General features: G+C 38.0%; 1 protein-coding gene across 2 annotated transcripts in view; it reads left to right on the top strand.

Annotated features, from left to right (window-relative positions):
• The window catches only part of wdr27 (WD repeat domain 27), a 49953-nt gene that overhangs the window by 10263 nt on the left and 15144 nt on the right, over positions 1–24546 (top strand). For both annotated transcript variants that reach the window (XR_014280444.1, XM_082556906.1), the window contains exons 13-23: positions 550–619; positions 829–900; positions 978–1078; positions 1493–1582; positions 2314–2435; positions 3581–3714; positions 3923–4020; positions 5822–5943; positions 10207–10304; positions 15004–15106; positions 18270–18368. Coding sequence is in view for 1 of the 2 variants with exons in the window: in XM_082556906.1 (XP_082413032.1) it covers positions 550–619; positions 829–900; positions 978–1078; positions 1493–1582; positions 2314–2435; positions 3581–3714; positions 3923–4020; positions 5822–5943; positions 10207–10304; positions 15004–15106; positions 18270–18368 (1109 nt within the window). In the remaining variant the exon portion in view is untranslated. The remainder of the gene's footprint in view (positions 1–549; positions 620–828; positions 901–977; positions 1079–1492; positions 1583–2313; positions 2436–3580; positions 3715–3922; positions 4021–5821; positions 5944–10206; positions 10305–15003; positions 15107–18269; positions 18369–24546) is intronic.

The raw sequence follows: 24546 nt of genomic DNA on the forward strand, positions 1-24546 counted from the left end.
GTGTGATACTGTCATGTCAGCATGAACCAAAATCTCTAAAGAAGTTTTCCATAACCTTGTTGAATCTATATAGTCACAAATTAAGGCAGCTCTGAAGGCAAAAGAGGGTTAGGTCCAGTATCAGCAAGGTGTACCTAACGTGACCAGAGAGTGTGTACGTATATATACGCCTGGCCCTGGAGACTATATGACCTTTTCCTACTTCCCCTTTGTTTGACAGAAGAACAGTTTTTGGAAGTGCTTACAAATTTTAATGGCTGTGGAAAAAGTGAGCTCATAGTGAACCATCACCCTTCATGGCTTTATGGATACACTTAATGCTTACAGCATGGAGTGGTCACCCAGAAATCTTGAATCCTCCTTTTAAAATATGAAACTGCTTCACGATACTGGTAGATATATTGTCATTTTAGCAATATTAAAGAATCTTACCTCATCCTGCCACTGCACCATCTATTGATTCGTGTTTTAGAAATGCAGACATATGTACTCGTTATAATACACACTTCTTCGCTGGTGTCCTAATGAGCATCTTATCTTTCAATGAAGGAGGTGTAAAGGACCAGCCTCTGGTTTTCCACTGTAAAGTGAAGTCATCTGGATATACTAGTGCCCCGAGGTATGATCACAGAATAACTTTTTGCCATATAGATAATCAGATTACAGTTTATTGGTCTGTCCAAAGTTTAAAGCACTTATTCGCTTAATTATTTTTTAATCTCATATTTCCTTTTTGTTAGGTAAAATATAGTTGCTATATGTATATATATTTTATTTGGTTGTTTGTATATGTTTTTTTTTTTTAAATTTAGTTTATCTTCTTTTCAGGAGGATCATGTTTTCACCCAAAACAAATGTTCAAAAAAATTCTTCCTCTAGGAAAAAGGCTGATGGAAATACGTAAGCGACCTAAGCTAATTTCATTTAAAAGACAGTGTTAATAAAATGTGAATAGTGAACATACTTTTGCCATTTAGAGGTTCCCTCCTTAAAGATTACCCAGCAGACGGTGTGGCACCGGCTATCCCGTGTGCTGATGTGAGCGTGAAGAAGCATGTCTCATGTCTTCAGTATTCAGGTAGGTTAATATGAGTAATTTTGTCTTTTTGTCTATTATTATTATGTGTTTTTAACTATTATTTAAACAGTTGAAATGCTAAAGGTTGAGGCTATAAGTCAGATTTGGGATTGTATTAGAAACACCTGCCAATGTCGAACCGTTAGTAGATCTAATAACTGTCGACTGCATGGAGTATTGTCCATCCTGTGCTGTAAGGGTGAAGTAAGGTAACAATAATTTATGAAAAATAGCTGGCAGTATATTAGAAACAGTTTCACTGTTGCTGTTTTCTCAAGATGAATGTTCCTCTTTCAAACACAACATTTCACAGTTGTGTCTTAAAGGCTGCTTTACTATTTTTGGCTGTAATAAATCAGCTGCGGACTGAAAAATCCTAATAAAACAATCCCGTGTTTCCTTGTCTCTCCCAAGGTGATGGAAAACAAATCCTGTGTGGTCTTGGAGACAGCACACTGTTACTGTACAAGTCCTGCCTTACTGGCGCTCCAGCTGTCTACATAGGTGTGCGATGCAGAGATGAGTACCTGTACTTTTGTTTGATATTTTTGTGTTTCTCATCAAAAGAGGGGTTTTTTTTATGTTCGACATACAACTTCTTAACTGATTCAAATGATGCTAAGGTTTAAGAGTTGGCACCTCACAGAGATAAGAAGTATGTTAATAATTATAAGTCTGCTCTTGGCTTGGATAACTCATTTGGGCTCTTCTGAATAACCTGAACCTACTCTGAAATGGATGCATGGCTTGACATGAGAGTTTTAAAGAAAATTCTAGTTAACTCACTAAGCTATCACTGTCAAAAACTAAACACTGAGCTCTCTGTTACCAGAATAGTGTGGTTTGCTTATGTTCCAGAGCAATAATTGTTGAAAGGCTCACATTCTCTCCTGAGACCTTTTAGGTTTAAACTAAGCATATGTCGCTATTATATACAGTGTGAAAGATTAAAGCATTTCTGAGACGAGTGGTCCCGGGCAGTAAAATTAACACTGACAGAGAAAGAAAGAATACCCCTGCATGTCAGGCATCACTCGATGGCTGAAGTGCAGCTGGATCACAGGTCTCCAGAAGGGGGCAGCAGAGATAAAAGGAGAGAAGCTGAGGTGACACGTAGGTCACCACAAGCATATTCTCTTCTGTCTGCCTGGCTCTCTTAGCAGTACCATAAAAGTAGATGTTGTAGCCACACTCTGTATTACCAGGTTACTAAAGTCGTGCCTTCTTTTATCTAGGGCATGACAAGCCAATAAGCAGTTTGAGCTGGAGCCTTAGCAGACGGTGGTGGCTGAGTGCGTCAGAAGACCTGTCACTCCAAATCTGGACTCACTGTAACTCAGAGCCTGCCATTATCATGGTAAATCCCCAGTGAATGTGCATACACTTATACCAGTGTCTTATTTTTTTTTTTTCTTGCTTTCACTCCCTGTCACCTTAATCTCCCATCACAGCTACATGGCCTACTTTAAGCCTTTATGAAATTTCCCTCATTCCTTGGAAGTCCAAGTTCTAACCATAAAAACCAGTGTAATAAAGACCAGCCAGAGTGACCTCATATTGCAAAAATGTCCTCTCTCCGAAGGTCTAAAAAAAATTAAAATAGATGTAGAAGTTCAATAAAATGACTACAGATAACTAATAGATAGCTCCACACATTTGTCTTGTGTTTTCAAAGATCAGTGTGATTGTTGGAAGGATTTTAGTCCCCTACAGATCTCCTTCTGTCATTCCGATGTGTTAATGGTTAGGTAAAATGTTCAAACTTTTTCCATTTCCATCTGTGGTTCATAAAATTCAGTCATAGCACACCTTTATAATAGGACAATTTCTGTGTAATGATCAGATTGTATCTTGGACATGTTTGTACAGAACTTGCTCAATTCAATGTTTCCACTGCTAATTAGAAAACTAATGGAATTTAAAAACAAGGAGGCCAACACAGAAAGCCAAATTAATGCAATTATGAAATAATGTGTTTCTTGGCGCAGTGATAGCACTTTTGCTATCGAAGCCTCAACTGAAGTTGGAGCATCCAAAACTCTGATCATATGCAGACCCTCCTTACCTCACTGGGTATCATATTTAATGGGACACTCAGTTGCTTTGTCATGCCAAGTAAAAACAAGGGTCTGTCCTTAAGCTCCAAGGTCTCCCCATATCTGATGCTTATCATCCCTGCTTTGTTTCACTCAGTTAGACAGTTTGGCTGGGTCTACAGCCTTTGACTGCTTGGTATTTTTGTGAAACAGCTTGGCAATGAATACAAGTCGTTTCAGGGACAAGGGCTATGTCTGGGTGAGCCAGGATCACAAACGGCTTCTGAGAGTTGCAGTTGTGAGAAAAAGTTTGTTAAGTTTGTGTTGATGAGATGTGGTCTGGTATACTAGTATAAGTAAGTATAAGTAAGACTGAAGTAAAAACTGAAGTAAAACTGAAGTCTTGCAAATGTTTTAATAATTAAATAAAAAAAATACTATTAAGGCTGATTTTTGTCTCTGCTAGGGTGACAAAATGTTCTCCAAACCCATTAGAGGTGCTCAGTTTTATTATCTCGACAAATTTGTACTTCTGGCATCCGGACCCTCTCTGTACCTGTACCTGTATAACCTGGACATCACACGCGATGACATAAAAAGGTAATTGCAAGTGATTCATACATGTAAATAGATACACAACAGTTTACCATGTGAACCTTATAAATGCTATGTAAACTATTGGTTTATGTATGTATTTTCTTCATTGGTCTTCAGCTGAATTCCTATATAATCTTTTTTGTCATGAAGCTGTATACACATGGATGTATTGTGAAGAAAGTGAGACAAATTCAAGCTTTTTTCTCCTTAGATATCATCAACGGAGTGTCAGCAAATTGGCTGGATGCTTTGCGACAACATCAGCAACAGACATCACTGCCTTGTCTGCGATCAATGATTTTTTCTCCCGTATCCTTCTTCCTGTTGTTACTGTTCGTACAGCAGAGGTGTTTCAGTTCAGACTGCACATACACAGACATTTCCCATGTCATCCACAGCAGTTTGTCTATGGTGTCTTTAGATGTTGCCCCAGGGCTTCCATTGTGGATTCTACCTGTGAATGAATGAGGTTTTCTGTAGTTTATTTAGGAATGTGAGGAATTTGAGGGTTTACAATGCATTTATTTTCCAATAAATCCACTAATAAGAGGTCCTCTCAGGAGCAGTTCTGCTCCACTTTAGTTCACTTTGCCCTACCATGTACAGAACAAAAAGAATATGCATATAGGGTGATGACATATGTAAATATGCAGATATACATATAATTGGAATTCAATCAAAATGTTTAGTTTATTTATTTTAGTTAATTTAAAAAAAGCAAAAAAATATTGTACTCATAAATTTGCATTGATAAAGTATGGCTTACACTATATGTATTCCTTCTCATAAACTTAGAATCAGTCTATTAATAATACGAAAAAAGTAAGATACAGTAGGTTTTTTCAAACTACATACGACCATTTCACATTTGTACATGTGCATTTGCATTGTCTCTTTCTAATTATGTCTTCCTTCTTCTCCACCATTGTTCTCTCTTCTCCCTCATTTTCACCTCATCCTCTTCCTCCTCACCTCACCTTATCTCTTGAACCGAAGTCAGGGATCTAACACATGCAAAGATGCATAAACGTGCTTTTTTTATTCCCAGTATTTGTGCAATTAGTTATTGTCAGCAGATAAGACATGCGACCTTCCCGTCTCAGCACAGCTGACAAGCCGGCTAAACAACAATAACAGCTGGTTGTTACAGCATTATGCCAGCAAACATTAGACTTGAGTGTCCTAAAAATCACACTTTCCCTCTGAACAGTTTGCTTACATTCGTGTAAGAGTTTATTCACTTAGTGTCTAAAAGTGTTTGATCTATTTTTAAGAAAGTTTCACTAACAGCAGCATTTATTAACAGAAAAGGTCAGGATATCCTCTTATCAGACTCTTTTCACAGAGTTTTACTGCTTCCTCCATAGTAAATAGACATGGACACATATTGACAGCTGAGGTAAACCGTGAACTGACAGCCAACACTCATTGCAGATGAATGGTAGCCACTGCTATTTGTCCCGAAGTGGCCACTTTAGCAAGGATTATGCACTTGAATTGGGAAGGGTAAGAGAACAGAAAACTGAAGTTTCATTTGCTATCTGAGAGCATTTAGACTCATAAGTGAAAATTGTCACGTATAACCAACAGCATTTGTGAGCTCTTTTTCTTAGTGAAATGGATCAGTTGCATAGACAGAGTAATGTTAAGTTCTTGTGGAAACTGACCAGTCTGTCAGAAATAGCGACTTTGTAATGATAGCTGTGGGATGCAACAGGTTTAAATCATAAAATTGATTGGTCATATAAAATAATGGCAGCCTTCTTAGGTCAAAGTGTGTATGAAATATTTTGGATTTTTAAAACTGTTACAATATCTCATGAGATTTTAACACTGTTCTTTAGTAGGAGTGTCCGTGTACACCATAATAAGGCCTACAAGGCCTTCTTTTCATTTCTGTCTACTTACATAAAACAGCATGGAATGAATTAAGGTGTCTACAGGAAGGCAAACCATTGTATTCAGTTTTTGACTGAATACATCACACGGCCCTAAAAAGCTACCAAGGTTGTAAATGATAGAAAATAGTTGATTAAATATATGTTATTTTTGTTTGAGGTGCTGGTCCTCTGAGAAAAATGTTAAAACATTACTTAACAAGCTGTTTCAGACATTGTTTTGGTGTGTGGGTCAGATCGGTCTATTCAAGTATTTGACATGAACAAAGGCACAGTTGCCTCAGAGGTGCCTGATGCCCACAGCAGAGCCATCCATTGCATCACACAGAACAAGGTGAGGCGATTCGACTGTTCATGTGAAAAAAAACTACCCTTGATGTATATGCATGTATTTGTCTTGTGTAATAGTAATTCCCTTCGATTGTATCTTTGTCTAATACTATTATATATCATCTTGTTAATAGAATAGAATAGAATAGAATTCAACTTTATTGTCATTGCACATGCACAGGTACAGGGCAACGAAATGCAGTTAATCACTTAATACCCACCAGCTCACCAGTGAACCACTTAGCGGTAAAGTAATATTTTGTCCACATGCTAAACCAGAATTGTTTCAAAAACTGGAAGATGTTGCTTTTTAAATCAAATCTCTTATATGTATTTGGAATTCTGTTAAAATATTTCCATTTGGGTAATGCGGTATATTTGAAAATTCAATTTAAAGAAGTAGATGTGAACCCAGCTTTATAACTTCCTGTATGATTATTTCAGCCTTTATGCATGATCGTTTGTAATTGGTTACGTTGTAATGTCAGTCATCACAGTATATATAAGCGACTTACAGTATGAAAGTGTGGAGTTTGTATGTTGTCCCTGTTAATGCATGGACCCTGTCCAGGAACTCCAGCTTCCTCCAATGTTTGTCTCCTTGTGGTGTACTGGTACGTCGTCAAGGGTGTACCCCAACTCTCGCCCTGTGACACCTGGGAAACGCTCCAGGCTCTAAATCAAGTGCTTGAACAATTTATTTCCAATTGCTTCTCATTTTAGCAGATAATGTAAGATAATTTAAGACAAACAGCTTTAGGTGTAAGTGTTGTGTAAGTTTAAGTGTTTAGAAATGTCTAACCAGACAACCCAATCCAAAAAAAGGTTCATTCTGCTCATGTGGACGTAGCTAGCTATTTCGTCACTCATCCAAGTGACTTCCACAGTGTCAGTTGAGGTTTCCCCAACTTTATAAACAGTACATTTGCATAATCATTGACTCTAGCACAACTGACTAATAATGGGCTGACTGCAAATTGTCATGACCATTGGTCACATAAATGGCCTCCTTGACTCCCCGCTCAAACCAGCGTTCTTTTTGGGATGTCCTCACCTTAGATAATTGAGCATGATATCACGGATAGTAACAGATAGTCCACCATCTCCATTTCACACATGAACGCATGCCGACGTTGCAGTAAGTTGCCGTCACGTGCAGTGACAGCCGAGGGAGATATTTTATTCCAAGCAAACATGAAAATATTCACGGGGGAGCGTCTCCCCCTGCTGGTAATGCAACTTCTGCATGTGTGTCCATTTCACGCTTTGCCTAGCCAAAGCGTGAAATGGACACGGTGGACTGGCGTGTTAATTACACGTTTTGTCATGTTACTGGGTTGAACCAGATACTTATTCTTGATGGCATTACCTTGGCCCCCAGTAACGCTGTGAGGAATTCTGGAGTCATTTTTGACCATTTTTGTCCTTCAGTGTGTATGTTAAATAAATATGTACGACTACATTCACACAATATTATCTAAAATTAGAAACATCCTGTCTTAGAGTGATGCTGAAAAATAGTCGATGCATTTATTACTTCATTGTTATCAGGGTGTCCTTAAAACCCCCTGAGAAAAGCCTTCAGTTGATCCAAAATTCTGCAGCAAGGGTACTGACAGAGATTAGAAAGAGACAGCATTTTTCTTCCACCCTGGCTTTTCTTAGAATCAAATTTCAGTTCCTTCTCCTCACATACGGGATGTTGAATAATCAGTCCCTAGCTTATCTTAAAGACCTCATAGTACTGTATCACCCCAATAGAGCAGGCTTACTTTCAGGCTCCTTTTCTGTGGAAACAGCTCCTAATTTGGATTTGTAAAACAGACACCATCTCTACTTTTAAGATTAGACTTAAAACTTTCTTTTTTGATAAAGCATATAGTTAGGGCTGGATCAGGTGACCCTAAATTCTCCCTTAGTGCAATAGGCCTAGGCTGCTCTCTGTGTGCTTACACACCTCTCTGCATTTAATCTTTAGTTATTCATTTCTGGCTCTCTTCCACACTATGTCTTTTATCCCGTCTTCCTCCCATCACCCCCAACCTGTCGCAGCATATGGTTCCCCCTGCTTGAACTTGGTTCTGACGGAGTTTTCTTCTTTCCACAGTCGCAAACTTTTTGCTCACAGGTGGTTGTTTGATGTTGAGGGTTTTCTCTCTTGCATTGCAGGGTCTTTAGCTTACAATATAAAGCACCTTGAGATGACTGTTGTGGTGATTTGGCACTATATAATTGAATTCAATCATTGCTTGGCATAAAGGGACAGAACGCTTTACTAAAAAAGATTTTTCACCCTAAACCATAAACATTGCACTTATCCTGATAATGATAGTGTTCTTTAATACAAATGCAATTTTTTTTTGAAGGCACATATTTAAGTTTTGATGTTGCTGAGCGTTGTCAAATCTTTTTCACGTCTTTTCTCATTCATAGTCTGACTAAACCTAGCCTTAACCTCCAATCTTTGATAGAGGCAGAGACATCTCCTCAGTCCATACGCAGATTGGATGACGTTGAGATCTAACCCACAAAGCGAAGAATTTGCTTGACTTGGAACCGATTACTGGTGTGAGCCTCATCTTCCATTTTACCCTTGAAGGGGCTACTATTTGGCAGATGTAATAGTCTTACATAAGGCATCTATGAGTGTTTTGCAAGTTACGTAAGGCACAAGACACGGATCGTTTTTGAGGCAATAAAAGTGTTACGTTTGTGGTGTGAATGAAAAAGGTCATGGTTAAAAACAAAAATCATGGTTATACAAACATTTCCGTGACAGACAGACAGGACATGCCATCATCAGTATCATTCATCTTGAATGTTACTCCGTAGCGCAGGAGGATTAAGACTGCCATAGGGGATGGCAGGAGGATGATGCTGGATGATGGCCTTGGAGTAAAGCTGTTCCATGATGCAGTCTGGGTTTATGTGGCCTTACTTCCACATCAGTGTCTTGAACCAATCTGGACTCAATTTGTTGGTGTCTAATAAGTAGACAGCTTGGGCTGGCGTCCACATCTATTATAGTGCTATGAAGAATATTGCTCACAGTGAAACTATAAAATTCATTTATTCAAGTCTCATTTATTTATTCAGCTTATAGTTAGCATTTTTATTGCCTCACATGTTACAGTGACATGGAGGGACTGGTATCTCTACATACAAGAGTCATAAGAATGCTTGCCAGCTTTGTAACAGCAACAAACCCATTAACTTTTATTATAAAACATATATAAAAATAATTACCTATTGTACAGATGCTCATGTAACTTAGTAGATGCAGAAAAGTATATGTTTTGGTGTGAAGGAGGCTTGTACCCACTGACCCTTAGATACTGACTTTGGTCAGTATCTAACTTGCTTTAGACTCGGGCCAGCCTGGATTAGCTGGATACACTGCACCTTGTGGTATGGATGAAGTGCATTAAAGCATTCAACTGCAATTCACTCTTGCTCACAGCTGACTTTATTCCTTCAGCCCAGAGGTGCTTGTTCTTTGTCACGCTAGCTATTGTGTGCATTACATTGCGGAAAGCCTGTGGTGTGTTGTTTTTAGCTTGGCTATTGATGTCACTGTGGGATTCTCCGCCTGGGGGCCTGAGGGGCCTTTGGGTGCCGTAGGATTAGTAGCATTGCTCCTGCTTGGAGTCTACGCACATTTTTTCCCTTCACTATTGGTTTTCCTCCTGAGGCTCACCAAACATCAGGAACTGCATTTTGAGAAGCAGCTTTTCTTACTTGAAATTTCCATCGCCTTTTTGACAAAATTCACCTGGAACTCATCACAGCGCAGGACTTCTCGGAAAAAAAGAACTGGAAATGCCCTCTCAGGCTGCCGTTCTCACACTTTCAGTGGAAATCTAAACAATCCCCCCCACCGCTTCTTTCTCTCTCTAACTCTTTTTCTCTCCGGCTCTCCCTAAGCTTTTCTCTCTTACACATTTACCTATAGCATTCAATAAGTGGGTCTGAAAGAGCTGTGTGGAATAGATGGATAGATTTGTAGTGGAAGTTCTTTGCTTTTCTATTTAACTAAAAAACAGTGATGACGCTAAGACACTCCCACCTAACCTCACTTTTGCTTCCGTTTTTGTTTTTACAGCCCAGCGTGATTTTTTTTTTTAAACATCACCTTCTGTTTTGAAGTAGTATACATTATACTAATAGTATAATAATAAAAAATTTAGGGAAAAAAAGAAGATTTATATCCATTTTCAGGTAAAGCTTGTGCTGACTAAGCTGTTTTGTTCATTGTGTATCATTAAAGGGATCAGCGTTTAGCTCACAGGCTCCAGATTCATACAACCTCTTCCTGACCAGTGCTGTCACTGATGGTATGAAGATTTGGGACCTTCGAACACTTAGGTCTGTATTATTGTAACATATTCTGTGCAATTTGTATTGAATGTACTTGTAATATGATCATAAGACAAGGAAAATGGTGCTTTATAATCTACTGTAGTCTACTGTAGTCTCTTGCTTCTTAAAGGGAAATCATGTTCAAAACCTATTGTATCAGTAGCTAATGCATTTGCAGTAAATGCATTAGCAATTACTGCAAATGCTGTAAATGCTACTACAACAATCTTATGTAGTAAATGATTTACTACATAAGATTTCTTTTTGCAAAAGTTTTGAGCAAAGTATATAAAAGATCAAGTAACCCTGATGTCACAGATCAGTTTGTCAACTGTTGTTTTGTTTTTTTTTGGTTTTTTTTTTAAACATTTTAGTTTTTTAAATAGGTAAGCATAGCCGACTTTCTAGATGGTATTTCACGGGTGGATCACAATCTGATTGTACTTTTCGGCGTTCATATTTTCAACACCATGAGCACTGTTGTATCAGTAGCTAATGTTCTCATTGTTGTACCTCCTCTGTACACATTGACAACAATTTAAACTAAAAATGTCAAATTTGGAGTCATCAGTATGAAAGAATTCTTTTCAGATGCCTCTTCATCTTTTGTGCTGCACTTGTCTAGTTTCCACTGATGTTTTTTAAGGGCATACTGCACAACATGTACAGACATGCCAAGTTTTCAGCTAATAGCTTTGTTGGAATTACATTGTTAGTACAAAAATACTATTTTAGATCTGCAAAATTCTTTTATCTTTAGCATTTTGATAAAGCCAGATAAAGAAATGGGAAGAAAATGTGTGTCTTTGCAACCGGCTGCTAGTAACAAAGTGCCAAAAGATAAAGATGAAGACACTCCTGGTCATCCCTTGATTTAGTGGCTTTTTTATGCTTAAATGATTCATAGGTAAAAGTTAAGTGGTTTAACAAACAAACAAAAACAAAAACATTCCTCTGAAGACAGTCTGGTACAAGCATTGGCCTGAAGCCTGGATAACTCTTGCACAAGACTACTTTAAGAAAGGATTAGAATGTCTCCTTGTTAGCAAAATATAAGGAATTGAGGGCTAGCTCAAGATGTTCTCCTAATACTATACATTGAAGGAAGTGATAGTGATCAATATGCTTGGAAATTCTGAAAATGTCTTTTTCATTATGAAATTATTTTGCCAAAATTTGTAACATTCCTATTCAACCTTTATCACCTGTTGACAAACCTGGATGAAGGTTGGCTTCTGAGTCTAGTGTTATTTCACCAAATCCTCCAGATTCTCATAAGTCCAAGAACGTTAGGGAAGAAATCATTTTTATTACACTTCTTTTGTTGAGACTTTAAAGATGACCTTACATTCGACTAACTTCAACATTTTCTTACACAAACATTCCTCGGTGATTTGGATTTTTTTTTTCCTTTCTTCTTTTTTTTTTGGGCCGAGTTGAACGGCATTATTAATTATTTCATTCTTTCATGTCTGAAGCTGCTTCCATGTGTAACTCCTCTTCCGTCCCTCCATCAAATCTTAATGCTATCTGATAAATATTTGTGGCTCGTTTCTAGGTCAACCCCTCATTTTAAGAGGTTTTATCAAACATCCCTCAGTACGCAGAGTTCTTTGGAGGTGAAACATATGCATGGATGAAAACAATTAACGACTATTAACCACAAAACATGGCACCAGGCCACTAAATAAATATTTCAGTCTTGTTTACTGCTAATCAAAGTAATCAAATCAGTGTTAAAAATTGTTTATCAAATATCTTTGCAGGGACCCAAAATTCGAAGTTTACTAAACTTGCGGGGACCAACAAGTCCCTTATGGGGACAAAATCTATCGCCCCATAAGTTTAAAGGCATTTTTGAGACTCAAAATGTGGTTTTAGTGTCAGGGATACAATTAGGTTATGCGTTCGGAATAGGGTAAGGGTTAGGGCTTTGCATTCACTTTTAAAGGTTAGGTTTAATGCAAGTGGCTAGGGAAAGCATTTTGTCACTTAGATGTCCGCACAAGGATATGAAAACACGACTGTGTGCGTGTTTGTGTAAGTTTGATGAACTGACCCTTATATGTACCGGGACATTTCAGATATGTGACGCAAATGTTGTCTCTATCCCATGATAATTGTAATGGCGTTAAATCATTTCAATAGAAATGCACAATAGTTAAAATGGAAATGTCTTTTCATCGAAAAATTTTATGCGATGATGCACTGAATTTGTGCTGACAAGCAGAGAATAAGATTACTCAGGAACTCAATCAGACCAGGCATTTTCTTAGAAGGTGCTGATTAAATAAGTGGTCATGTTTCGTTTGACAGCTGCAGGATTGCCAGGACAGCTGTTGTCCATCAGCACGTGATGACCATGGCCACTTTGCCAAACAATTAGTTTAGTATACTGTATAGATCCACTATATTGGTTAAAGTACTTTTAAAGCCATAACCTTTCAGTCACCACTTGTATTTTGATATGTATGCAATGTTCCAGTTGAAGGGTGTACACACCAGCATTAAGCATGATTCAAAATCGATGACATGCCAATTCTAAAAATAGAGAACAGATGGTGATCTGCTTCTCTTTCCATAATTTAATCCGTCTGAATATATGTGAAGAAATACATAAACAATGTATTTACATGAAGTAATATTAAGAAAAAGCCAGCTCTTATCTGATATGCTCTGGGGCAGTTAAATATTCTGAAATTCATTGGCAGAATATAATGAGCTAGGATTACCCTGCTGATTACCTTGATGATTACACCGAATACCCAAGTGGATTCAATAACTGTATTGGCTCTCACTCAAGAGGATCATACCCTCTGGTGTAGTGATCTGCAAAATGCCAGATAGTTATCACTTACACAACATAGAGTGTGTATGTGTGTAACTCATCTTCCCTTCTTCAGTCAAAACATTCGCTTTCACGCTCTGGCCTAGAAAACCAGATGAGTGCTTACTGTGAACTGCTAAAGTGTTTTTTAAAGTGCAGTAGTGACAATTTGTGTAAGCACTGTTGCAGCGCAGAAATGTTAAGATGTAGAAATGTTGCCCTAGAAATCAGAACAGGTAATTCCCAGTTATCTCGCTGTTCATCTAAATAACTTGTATGTGCTACAGTATTGTTTGGCCTGTTTGTGCTGTTGAAATTCAAATTATGTTTCTATGAGGTATTTTCTACGAAAGAGGATTAGGGCCACCGAAAAAAAAAGTGGGCAAGTCTTTTTTTTTTCTTCTTTTACAGAATTCTGAGAAAAAAGTCAGAATTAGGAGAAAAAAGTCAGAATTCTGACTTTAATCTCAAAATTCTGGGGAAAAAAGTCAGGATTCTGAGAAAAAAGTCAGAATTCTGAGAAAAAATCATTCAGAGGAAAAAGTCAGAATTCCGAGAAAAAAGTCAGTCTGGAAAAGAAGAAAATAAAAACGTGACCACTTTTTTTTCCCAGTGGCCCTAATCCTCTTTAATAATTTTCAGTGCATAAATACAAAAATTGGTTTTGTTGCTAGGTTGCTGCTATAGGCAACACTATATAGTTTTAGTGTATGATTTTAAAAATAGCTTTTGTGGATATAAATAAGACTTTATTGTCATAAATTTAAATTGATAAAACACTTTTATATGGTGAAGATGCACCTGTAACCATTGCTGATATAGATAAGAACCTTCATGGGCCTAAAATGTACCTGCATGTCAAGTTTGGCTGCTAAACTCCTGATCTTGTAGGAGTTGATGAAAAATGAAGCAAACACAGACAGAAAGTTTGTGTATTATAAAAGAAAAGAAGTTTTTTTGTGACGAAAAAATTCAATATTTAAGAAATAACTCTTCGAAATCTTTCCAAAATCTGAAGAGCAAAACCTATGGACTGTCCCATCTTGTTGCCTCTGTTCTGTCATATGGCCTTTTTATTGAGGGCTACATGAGCAAATGTCATAGTCAGCTGACAATGTCGTCATCCTGAAAAAAAGAGATAATTAAGTAATCCCATTGAATACGAGAGAAGAGCAATGAAAGTAAGCATGCCATTAAACTGAATCAACAGTTTTCTGGCACAGTCTTAGCACCAACTCAACATTATAAGTTCCATAAAGTTCTGGTACTGGGTATATCAGATTTCTTTATGGTCGGTGAATATGCCCTACTTTTAGCCCAACTTAATGACATTAGCATGTGAATGTCAAAGACATGCTCTCACCAGATGCTGTCAAAGGACTGGCCTGCCAGTATGCCAGCCCATATAGAGGCACTAGCTTAGTTACCTGTTAGTGGCATTGCAAAGACATTACATGCCTTTGCAAACCAAATGAAACAGCACAGAAGTTGCATGAGGGAAACATTTTTCATAAACGAAGTCTCTTTCCTGTGTTTTCCTTGAGTCATGCTCAACTCCCTGTGCTCAGCTGGTTCAGTTGTTTGTAAAGCAGTCCATGGAGTGCCGTTCTCCTTCTGTTCCATATATTTTGCACCTTCAGCTCAACGCTTCAGCATCGTAATGTGTGCACTGTGAAATAGCATGCATAGCAAAGATATCCCAGTTCCCAAACATTTATTTTAAGTTTACTAGACCCAGTAAAACCTTTTAGATAGCCTTATAACATACAAACTAATATAAAGGATCACTGGTCACGCATCAAGTCTGTCCGTCACATAAAGTTGTTTGAATTTATTAACATCAGTGATTTCTTACCACTGTGTGCTTCTTCTCACCAGGTGTGTACGGCGTTATGAGAACCATGTAAATCGCTGCCAGCCCTGCTCTTCAGCCGTTTCGCCATGTGGACGCTTCATTGCCACAGGCTCTGAGGATAACTGTGTAAGCAGTCTCACTGGGTCCATCAAAGCCACCTGTATACATTGCAAACAGATAAAAAAAAATCATCATAGGGATTAAAACATTATAAAGTGAAACAGAAAAGTTTTGACCTTTTGCAATATCTAGGCTGTTCTTCATCTTGTTTTTTCCTATAAAAGTTCAATTCAGGTTTATTTATATTGCACCAACAACAGTTGCCTCAAGGTGCTTTATAATGTAAGGTAAAGATTGTACAATAACTGAAAACCCCACAAGTCAAACAACCCACTACAAGCATCCATTTGGCAACAGTGGGAAGGAAAAGCTCCCTTTTAACAGGAAGAAATGTCTGGCAGAACCAGGCTCAGGGATGGGCAGCCTGGTTGAGAGTGAGGTCAAAGTATCAGACGGTTTGTTTGATTTATTTATTGATTGATAAAGTCTACATAGGTTATGCAGAACTAACGTAAAAAGCACTTAAAAGCAGAGTTGGCTTTCTGATGTCATCGGACACACTGATCAAGTGCATCTCATGTCCTTAAGAAACAGGAATAATCCAGCAAAGACCTGACACAGCACCTGAGAGATGGCCAAGTATTTTAGACATAATATAGACATAAAATAGATATACATGTCCTGGTTGTAAAACATTTATGTTACATGATCCTGCTTGGCGAAATGCCCATGGCACAGGTATTCAGAATGGCTTTTGGAGGAGTTGGTAGAAATGGAAATTTAAATTGTACCATTACAGGACACTACAGGTAAGATCACTCAAACTGGTGTTAAGAAGGAAAGCAAACCAAACACGTGACTTGTGCACTGTAGAACCAAGTGGTTCAGTTCGGGACAAAGAAAAAAAGCTATGGCCTTGGTTTGGCAAAATGTGATGGCTTCAACAAGACTGATTCTAAATCCACTAATTATATAATACCTCTACTCATCGCAAAATCACTGAGACCTACAAGATTAACTTTAAAAATTAATTCCCAAACCCTAACCTTTTCATATCTCCCAAGATGCCGTATCTCCTCACCGCCTGCTCCCCCGATCCTCCTTCCTATAGATTCACTTTCAGTCTCAGACTTGCTCGCATGGATGCCAGAGCTGTCTCACATGTGGCACCCTAGTTTTAGAGTTCTCTACCTGCTAATGTTTGGCTAATAAATGTTGTCACCCAAGTTAAAACTACAACATAACTGACCTTAGGAAGGTAAAAATAGCAGCAAAAATGATTAATATCTTTATCAGTTTTACCTCCATTTAAGGAAAGGACTGTTTGTGCTTGACTCAGAGATTTTTATTTGGATTCAACCCTTTTTCCAAAGAAGTCAACATTCATGTTGAAGCACAACTGTTTAATTGCTTTTCCAGAGCTTGCCTGACTTTCAAGACGTTTCCAGAAGACAGCCTCCCTTTTCCTTATCCATCTCTCTGTTCTTCTCGTATACGTGCTTGTTGAAAGCAGTGGAATAATATATGCATGCTGCTGATTCTTATTAATTATGGGGACTCAGCACAGCACAGACTTTTGCATCTCTGTTGAGATCGGTCATTTCCAGCGTTTCTTGGAAACCGGGAGAGTATACGGTAGTGAGCTACATCGTATTTATTTGTAGCTGCCTTGAGACTTATATGAGCCAGACACATTTGTACTTGTCTTAATATATCAAAAAGCAATCATGGAAAAAAAAGGAACCTGAATAGTCTAAAAAAGACTCCCTAGATCATATTACACATTTTCCAAAAAACTTAGCCCAAAAGTAACCGAAGTGGAATATCATTTTAGCATGGCTGATATTTAGCTTTTCTATATACAGATGAAATATGTATTATTTCTTATCATGAAACTGTGACTTAATTATCAATTTATTAATCAGAATATATGCTCAGTGATATATTGCAAACCCTCCTGACCCTGGGCTCTGCTCCGTTTCAGTTACTATTGACATAAACTAATACATCATGTGATCCATGTGATATTAAAACATTCCTAAGATAACTTTTTTCTTCCATATACCTAAATCCCTTTCAGGCATCACACACTTCATAAGCCTTAGACAGGAGTCACTCTTTTGACAGGATTCAATTGAAGCAGGGTTTTTTTTTTTCTTTTTTTCGGGGAAACATGATACAAAACAGCTGCAGGAATTTGATGAGTCTTCATCTTGTAGCAGACATCCCCACATCTGTTTTTATCTGTCCTTATGGCACTGAGGTTAATGCATTTTTCTAAAAACTTACTGATTATATTTAGAAAAAGCATCCAATAACAAACTTTCTGTTCTAAGGTCTCAAATGAAACAGATGGAGACATTCAGTACACTAACGATTTTTGGGGTTTTTCTTTTTTAAATCAACGAGAGGAAGTATAAAATCCACAACTCCCACAGGGGTGATTAACAATTCCTAACTACCTCAAAGCAAAATACACTAGTAACACGCAGTATCTGCAAGGCTTTGTTATAACTGGTAATGGCAGCTTGATTTTGAGATGTTCACTATTTTGACATCTGTCTGTGCAACAAACTTCAGTATGAGTATTTATGCTTTAACATTAAAATTTACACTTACACAGTTTTTAAAGCTGAAAATCAGCATCCAACACTCAGGTGTTTAAATTGACCTTCTTCATCACTGTTTACCATTATTTATATCACAGGTTATCCGAGCACTCAGGAATCAGGAAACTACTCAGTAAATATAAGAAGAAGCATAGGACACAAAAAGAATGCAAACCGTGTTTTGATAAATTACAGATTTTGTTAATTACTGAAAAACTGCTAAAATACCCTGTTTATTTACTCTATTGAACTTCAGTTATTTTGAGATTAGTCCAGCACAAAGGATGATTGACTTTGGCGTGACTTTTAGTGTCTGCTACATGTCTGATTTCTGGACAAGCTTTAATCGCTTTAATACTCCTGTTTACAAGAAATTTGGGCTTTGGACATTTACCCCTAGCAATCAATCTTGGCTGGACATTTTACTATATACATGCACTGTATATTAAATGTCATTTGTGTCTGGAAGTACAAAAAAAGATAAACATTTACCCTTGAAGCTGAAATGATACTCAAGTTGATCTGCATTATCATCATGCTCGTCAGAACATAATTGTGTGTTGTAAGTACAATGGTACACACTAAGCTTCTGTATACATTCATTGTGTCCTTAATTGCAGGCCTATGTGTATGACATCCGTAGCAGCAACTATCTCCACAGATTACAAAACCACTCAGACACTGTGCTTAATGTGGCCTTCAACCCTGCTACACCACAGGTAAGACTCTGATTACTGTTTGTTTTTGTGTATAGATAAATATGCAATGATGTGCCTCAAAAAAATATCTTTGCTTCATATTCCAATGAAAACTGAATGATCTCCTCTGGGACGACTTATTAAGGTGTCTTTGTCTGTACTCACTGCGTAGTATAGTCAACACAATACTTTAAATGTGACAAATGATTTACTTGATGCCACCTATAAGTTTGTGGATTGAACTGAGTTTAACATTTTAGCAATATTCACCTTTTTTTTGTAGGGAGCTAACCCTAGCTAGGTTAGTGAGCAAGGTAGCCTATGTAACTATGCAGTCTATAGTGCGATATCTACAATACTATACAAAAATCTTGAGGTACTGTTCATTTCTTTACATTATGCTATGAAAATAAGAAATAGGTGCAGCATTTTCTTTTTTGAAACATGTGAATTCATGCAAGCCAAAAGTACAGATTCTATAATTCCAGTGATGAAAGTCAATTTTTGGTATGACAATCATTATTCTTCAACACATCTTGAACTCCTCTTTATGTAGTCTTCAGGAATAGTTCTCCAGGCTTCTTAAAAACATCCAAAGCTCTTCTTCTTTGGATGTTGGCTTCCTTTGATTCCGTAAAGATGGACGCAAACTGCTTCAATAATGTGGAGGTCCAAGCTCTGGGAAAGCCTATTCATGACTGAAAGTGTTCAATTGATGGTAATTCTCTACATCCATAATTCCATCAGTTTTGACAATATCCCTAATGCTACTGGCTGAAATCCAGCACCGAGCCATGACAGAGCCTTCTGTGTCTTACAGATGGCTGTACCTCTCTCTTTACCTCCTTCATACATAGAACAACAAATCATTGGGGTGCCAGTTTAGCTCAGTAAGTTCAGCAAGCCTCCCATATATTATAAGGCTAATGCAGAGGTCTGGTTTCAAATTTGCCCCAAGGCCATTTTATGCATTCTTCCCCTAGTCTTTCACTCAGCTTTCCTGTCTTTTCTGCACTTTCCTATCACAATAAAGGCTAAAAAGCCCCCATAAAAATATTGGATTTATCATTCCACAAGACCTGTTGGCACTGATTTTTAGTCCAGTTCTTTTGTAAGTTGGCATAACTCATCCTTTTCTCCCTGATTCTCTGTGACTGGTAGCAAAGTTTAAAACTGGTTCCAGTTAAATTGTCTGTGATGCATAGATACAGCACTGGTTCATCCCTTGAGTTTGGTATTTCTTTGCTTAAATGATTCATAGGCCTGTGTTAAGTTGCTTAACAAACAAAGAAAAAACATTCCTCTGGTGGTTAGGTTCAAGGGCTTTCAGGACTGAAGATGAATGAAAATGAGCCAACGAAAGACTACACACAGCAGGGAACCAAAACACTGCAGCCATCAGACCTAAATAAGCAAAAGCAAACAAGCTGGTTTCCGAGCTGGTTGATTGCTGTACACAATGTAACACATCAAGACAGATTGCTACAGGATCTTTTGTCATTCGTTTTTTTTATCTTTGCTTCCGGTAGCCACATTTTCATGTCTGATACATCTAAGTGTTCAGTCTGGATTCTAGTACCACACCGGAGACTGGAATTACTATAATGGCACTTCAGCCAGTTTTATTATTGGGGCTTCTCCCATTGAAGCGATCACAAGTCAGCAAAACTCTGAAACTAGAACTTCCTGATCCTGCACTTGTTTGACTAGGATAAAACCTTACAGAATCCAATCCTTGGAGCCAGGGCATAGGTGCATATGCATGCAGGAATCTTCAGATCATAGACACTGTGAGCTCTGTACTCAATAGCGTGAATCGTTTAATGCTAAGTTACATCACCCACGGTCAAAATGCCTCAGTAATGAAAAATCATGTGACCTGTGATATCTTTACTCACCTGTGACTCAAAGCTGCTTTCAATTAAAAAAAATTATTGAAAGGGTTTAGTTTGTGCTGTCATCCATCCATCTTCTTTTGCTAATGGTTAGGCTGGAGCTTATCAAAGCTATCACGGATCGAGATGCAGAGTACACCCTACCCAGGTTGCCAATCTGTTGCAGGGGTTGTTCTGTGATCTATGAATTATTAGAAGTTATCCACAAGGATTTAAAACTGTTTATCTTTGCCTGGCCTGCCATCAATCTAGAAGAAAACAATTCATGGAATGTGGGGAGTTGCACCAAAGAAAACAGAAAAGATATGTGTTTACTTTGAATTGCCATTACAGTGCTGCTTTATACCAACATGCTTTTAGTGACTAACAACATATATAGTGCCTTTTTAATAAAGCAACGCATTCCTTTGAAAATATCCAATGCAAGAATACTTATAAAAAATAAAATCTAAAATATAGATTCTATGTTATAATATCACAGCCTTTGCTGAACATCTTTTAAGATTTGTTGACTGTGTTGTCAACTCAAGGCACATGTTTTAAATCTGCATGTCCATTTTTGTAACTCAATTCAGCAAAACTTTGGAGCACAATGATACATTCAGATTTCCCAGCTTGAAAGTGGAAAGCTTGGTTCATAGCCATTATCTGGCTGAAGTACAGTGATCTGCAGAGTTTGAAGACACACTTCATCAGTCAGGGCGTGCTTGCTCAACATTAGTACTTCTGTACATTGTGTTTTACTTGATGGGACAAATCAGAAATTCAGAAACAAGACATGTTGAATCAATAGACTTTATCTTACTTTCCACCACACGTGTCGGGTTGTAGATTGAAATAGTGATATATATCTTATCAGAAAGTAAATATATATAATGTAATAATGATGAACATATACTCTAGTAGTATTTACATTCTCACATTCATGTAACAGGCCTTTGCATACAGAATACATTATAAAAAATGAGGGTTTTGCTGTAAAAACCAGTACAGCCTTGCCAGAAACTAGGTCAAACTAGGCTGAAAGTTGATATAAGAATTATGTTGATGTTAAGACGTACAGGCATCTAAATGTTTAGTTAGGTAATTTATCTGAGTCTTGTGGATTAGTCAAGTCATTTTTGCCTGTTTTGTTGAATTTTAGTGGACGTCACAAGTTTAGCTTACTGGTAAATTGTCCTCTGCATTTTGTCAACCAATTATCTGATTGCGGTTAGTACACAGCTGGGCACAGTTGCATGCATCCACCACAGATCGCTGTTCCCAAAATGATTTCAGGGTGGTTTGACAAAACCCGTTTAGGGAGGCAGTTTTGCTCAGTTGTCATTGGAGATGGGTCTGATGACATAAAAGCTCAGTAAATGTTATGATTCCATCCATAGCACTGGTATGACTTTATTTACTGGTTCTCTAATTTTTCCTCAGTTTCTCAAAAGTTCAGTAACTCCCTTTGTCCATAATTTTGCCAGATGTGATCATTAGCAAATCTTGTTTGCTTACTTGTGAAGCAGATAGTTTCTTTTAACCCTGCAGAAGTGCCTGTTCACCTGGTGCTAACTTATACTTTGCTCAGATTATCTAGGTTTGTTTGCGTGTGTGGAATTGCGTGCTTACCTATCTGTGGTTTAATTTTTGTGAGCCAAAAGCAATAAGTCAAAAGTCATTTTAAGTTCAAGAAGTCCTGAGAAATGGCCGGTTAGTTCTAAAGTTAACCATGTGATATATTGGAAATATGCTATGCTCATGCTTTCTCCTAAGACAAAGTGCTGGCAAAAAATGTCCCTAACCTGTGTTCATCTTGCTGTTGATCTACATTTGAGGGCCAGATGTTCTCCATATTTACAGCTGTGAGAAACCTCTGATGGGAGACACAGACAGATAAGGCAATGCATATTTTCCACTCATTTATCACTCATGTTTTCCACCTGAATACTTAAAAGAGAATCAAGCAGACAGATCCACCTCAGGGTTTATTCCCTTAGGTTTATTCCTGTACTTTAGTCTGTAATTAGGGATTTTAGCTTTTATTGTCACTTCACAATGCTGTCTTATAAAATCGTGTGGGAGTTGCATTGTATGCAGCTGTAAATTTGTTTGCAATTTGTTTGCTTTCTCGTGTTGAACCTTAATGTGCTACTGTGTAAATTAGAGCAGAAGGATTTTCACATGCAACAGGGGTGTTTTTGTCATTCCTTGCATATAATACAAAATAGGATGTTCTTTTTTTCTTTTTTGAGATTACAATTTAGTAGTGCCTTTAAACAAGGCAGTCATGCTACTGTATCCACAGGTACTTTTTCCATTGAATTTGGAATTTTGGATTCATGTGTAAAGAAAAATGTTTTAGCCAGAAGTGAAGAAACGGGTTACTGGGTCAGATGAGGGGCACAGATTTCATGGCGCTGCACACTGTTTGGATTACTCATATTTCTGTTCTGTGTCATCCTGACCTGCTGATAGCTTGACTATCAGCAGGTCAGGACTGCTGATAGCTTGACTATCAGCAGTTCACTTCAAAAGAGGGTTCATTATTGGTGTGGAGCTGTTCTCATCGAGACGACCCCTCCTAACTACAGTTTTATCAGTGAGGCCAGGGTGAGCAGGAGAGGAGGAGGGGTCGCTGTCTTATTTAATGAATCATTTCAATGTAAGCAGCTATCTCCTGGAAGTTTTCAGTCTTTTGAATATGTGGCTTTACAGCTGAAGGCCCCATCCAAAGTTGTGTTTCTTAATGTTTACAGGCCTCCCAAATACTGCATAGACTTTTTTAATGACCTCAGTGAACTGCTGTCTGTGATCTGTGTTGATTTCGACTGTGTAATTATTGTTGGGGATTTTAACATCCATGTGGACAACCCTCAGGACAAAGGGACTAAAGACCTGAGTAACACTCTGGGCAACTTTGGGCTGACTCAGCATGTAACAGAGGCCACACATAATAGAGGACACACTCTTGACCTACTGATCTCCAAGAGCCTGAGCATTTCAAACATTACTGTGTCTGATGTGGGCTTATCTGATCTTTACTGTGTTTTCTTTGAAAGTAAAATCTCAGCCCACACAAATATATCAACAGCAGTGATCACAAAACGGTGTATAACTGAAGACAGTAGTGAGATCTTTAACCAGGTCTTCCCATTAACACCTGACCTGTCCAAAGGTTCAGTCAATGAGCTCGTCAATAGCTTTAATGCAAAAATGTTAAATGTAATGGACACTATTGCCCCCATTAAGGTGAAGGTTATCTCTGGAAGGAAAAAGTCTCCATGGAGAAACTCCACACTAGTGAAAAATGAAAAAAGAGAGTGTAGGAAAGCTGAGCGCAGATGGAGAAAAACAAACCTCCAGGTTCATTATGACATCTATAAAGAGAAACTTCACAATTATAATTTACAACTGAGGAGTGCAAGAAGGTCCTACTTCTCTGACATCATCACTAAAAACAGCCATAATGCTCGGGTCTTATTTTCTACAGTTGACAGGCTAACAAACCCTCCTGTGCCAGTGGCAGCTGAACTTCATTCAACCATGGCCTGCAATGACTTTGCCAAATTCTTCACAGACAAAATCCAAAAGATTAGACAAGCAGTTGGAACATCAACAGCAGATCCAGGATATGTACTGTGTCCACCGAAAAGCTGTTTAAACACCATCAAACAGTTTCACCCTATTAACAGCAAAGACCTGGAGGACATCTTAGGTCAACTGAACTCCTCCTCCTGCTGTTTAGATGTCCTGCCAACAAGTTTTTTCAAAAAGGTCTCAAAGACTTTAGAGTCAGACCTGTTACAGATCGTCAACTTTTCCTTAATGTCAGGTGTGTTTCCAGAACCACTAAAAACTGCTGTAATCAAACCTATACTGAAAAAGGACAATCTTGACAAGACACAAATGAACAACTACAGGCCGATCTCAAATCTCCCATTTTTAAGTAAGATCATTGAAAAAGCAGTTTCTCAACAGCTCAATTACTTCTTAACACAGAATAACTGCTACGATGCCTTCCAGTCAGGTTTTAGACAGAACCACAGCACTGAAACCGCTCTGACAAAAGTGTTTAATGACATATGTCTGAATACAGACAGTGGAAAAATGTCAGTCCTAGTTTTACTGGATCTCAGTGCAGCATTTGATACAGTTGACCACAACATATTACTCAAACGACTGGAGAACTGGGCAGGTCTTTCAGGAACTGTACTAAACTGGTTCAAAGCATACTTAGAAAACAGGAAATACTTTGTATCAATAGGTAACTTCACATCTGAGCAGACAAGTATCACATGTGGAGTTCCCCAAGGTTCCAT

This window comes from Aulonocara stuartgranti, assembly GCF_965226115.1.
Source record: "Aulonocara stuartgranti genome assembly, chromosome: 13".
NCBI classification, from domain to species: domain Eukaryota; kingdom Metazoa; phylum Chordata; class Actinopteri; order Cichliformes; family Cichlidae; genus Aulonocara; species Aulonocara stuartgranti.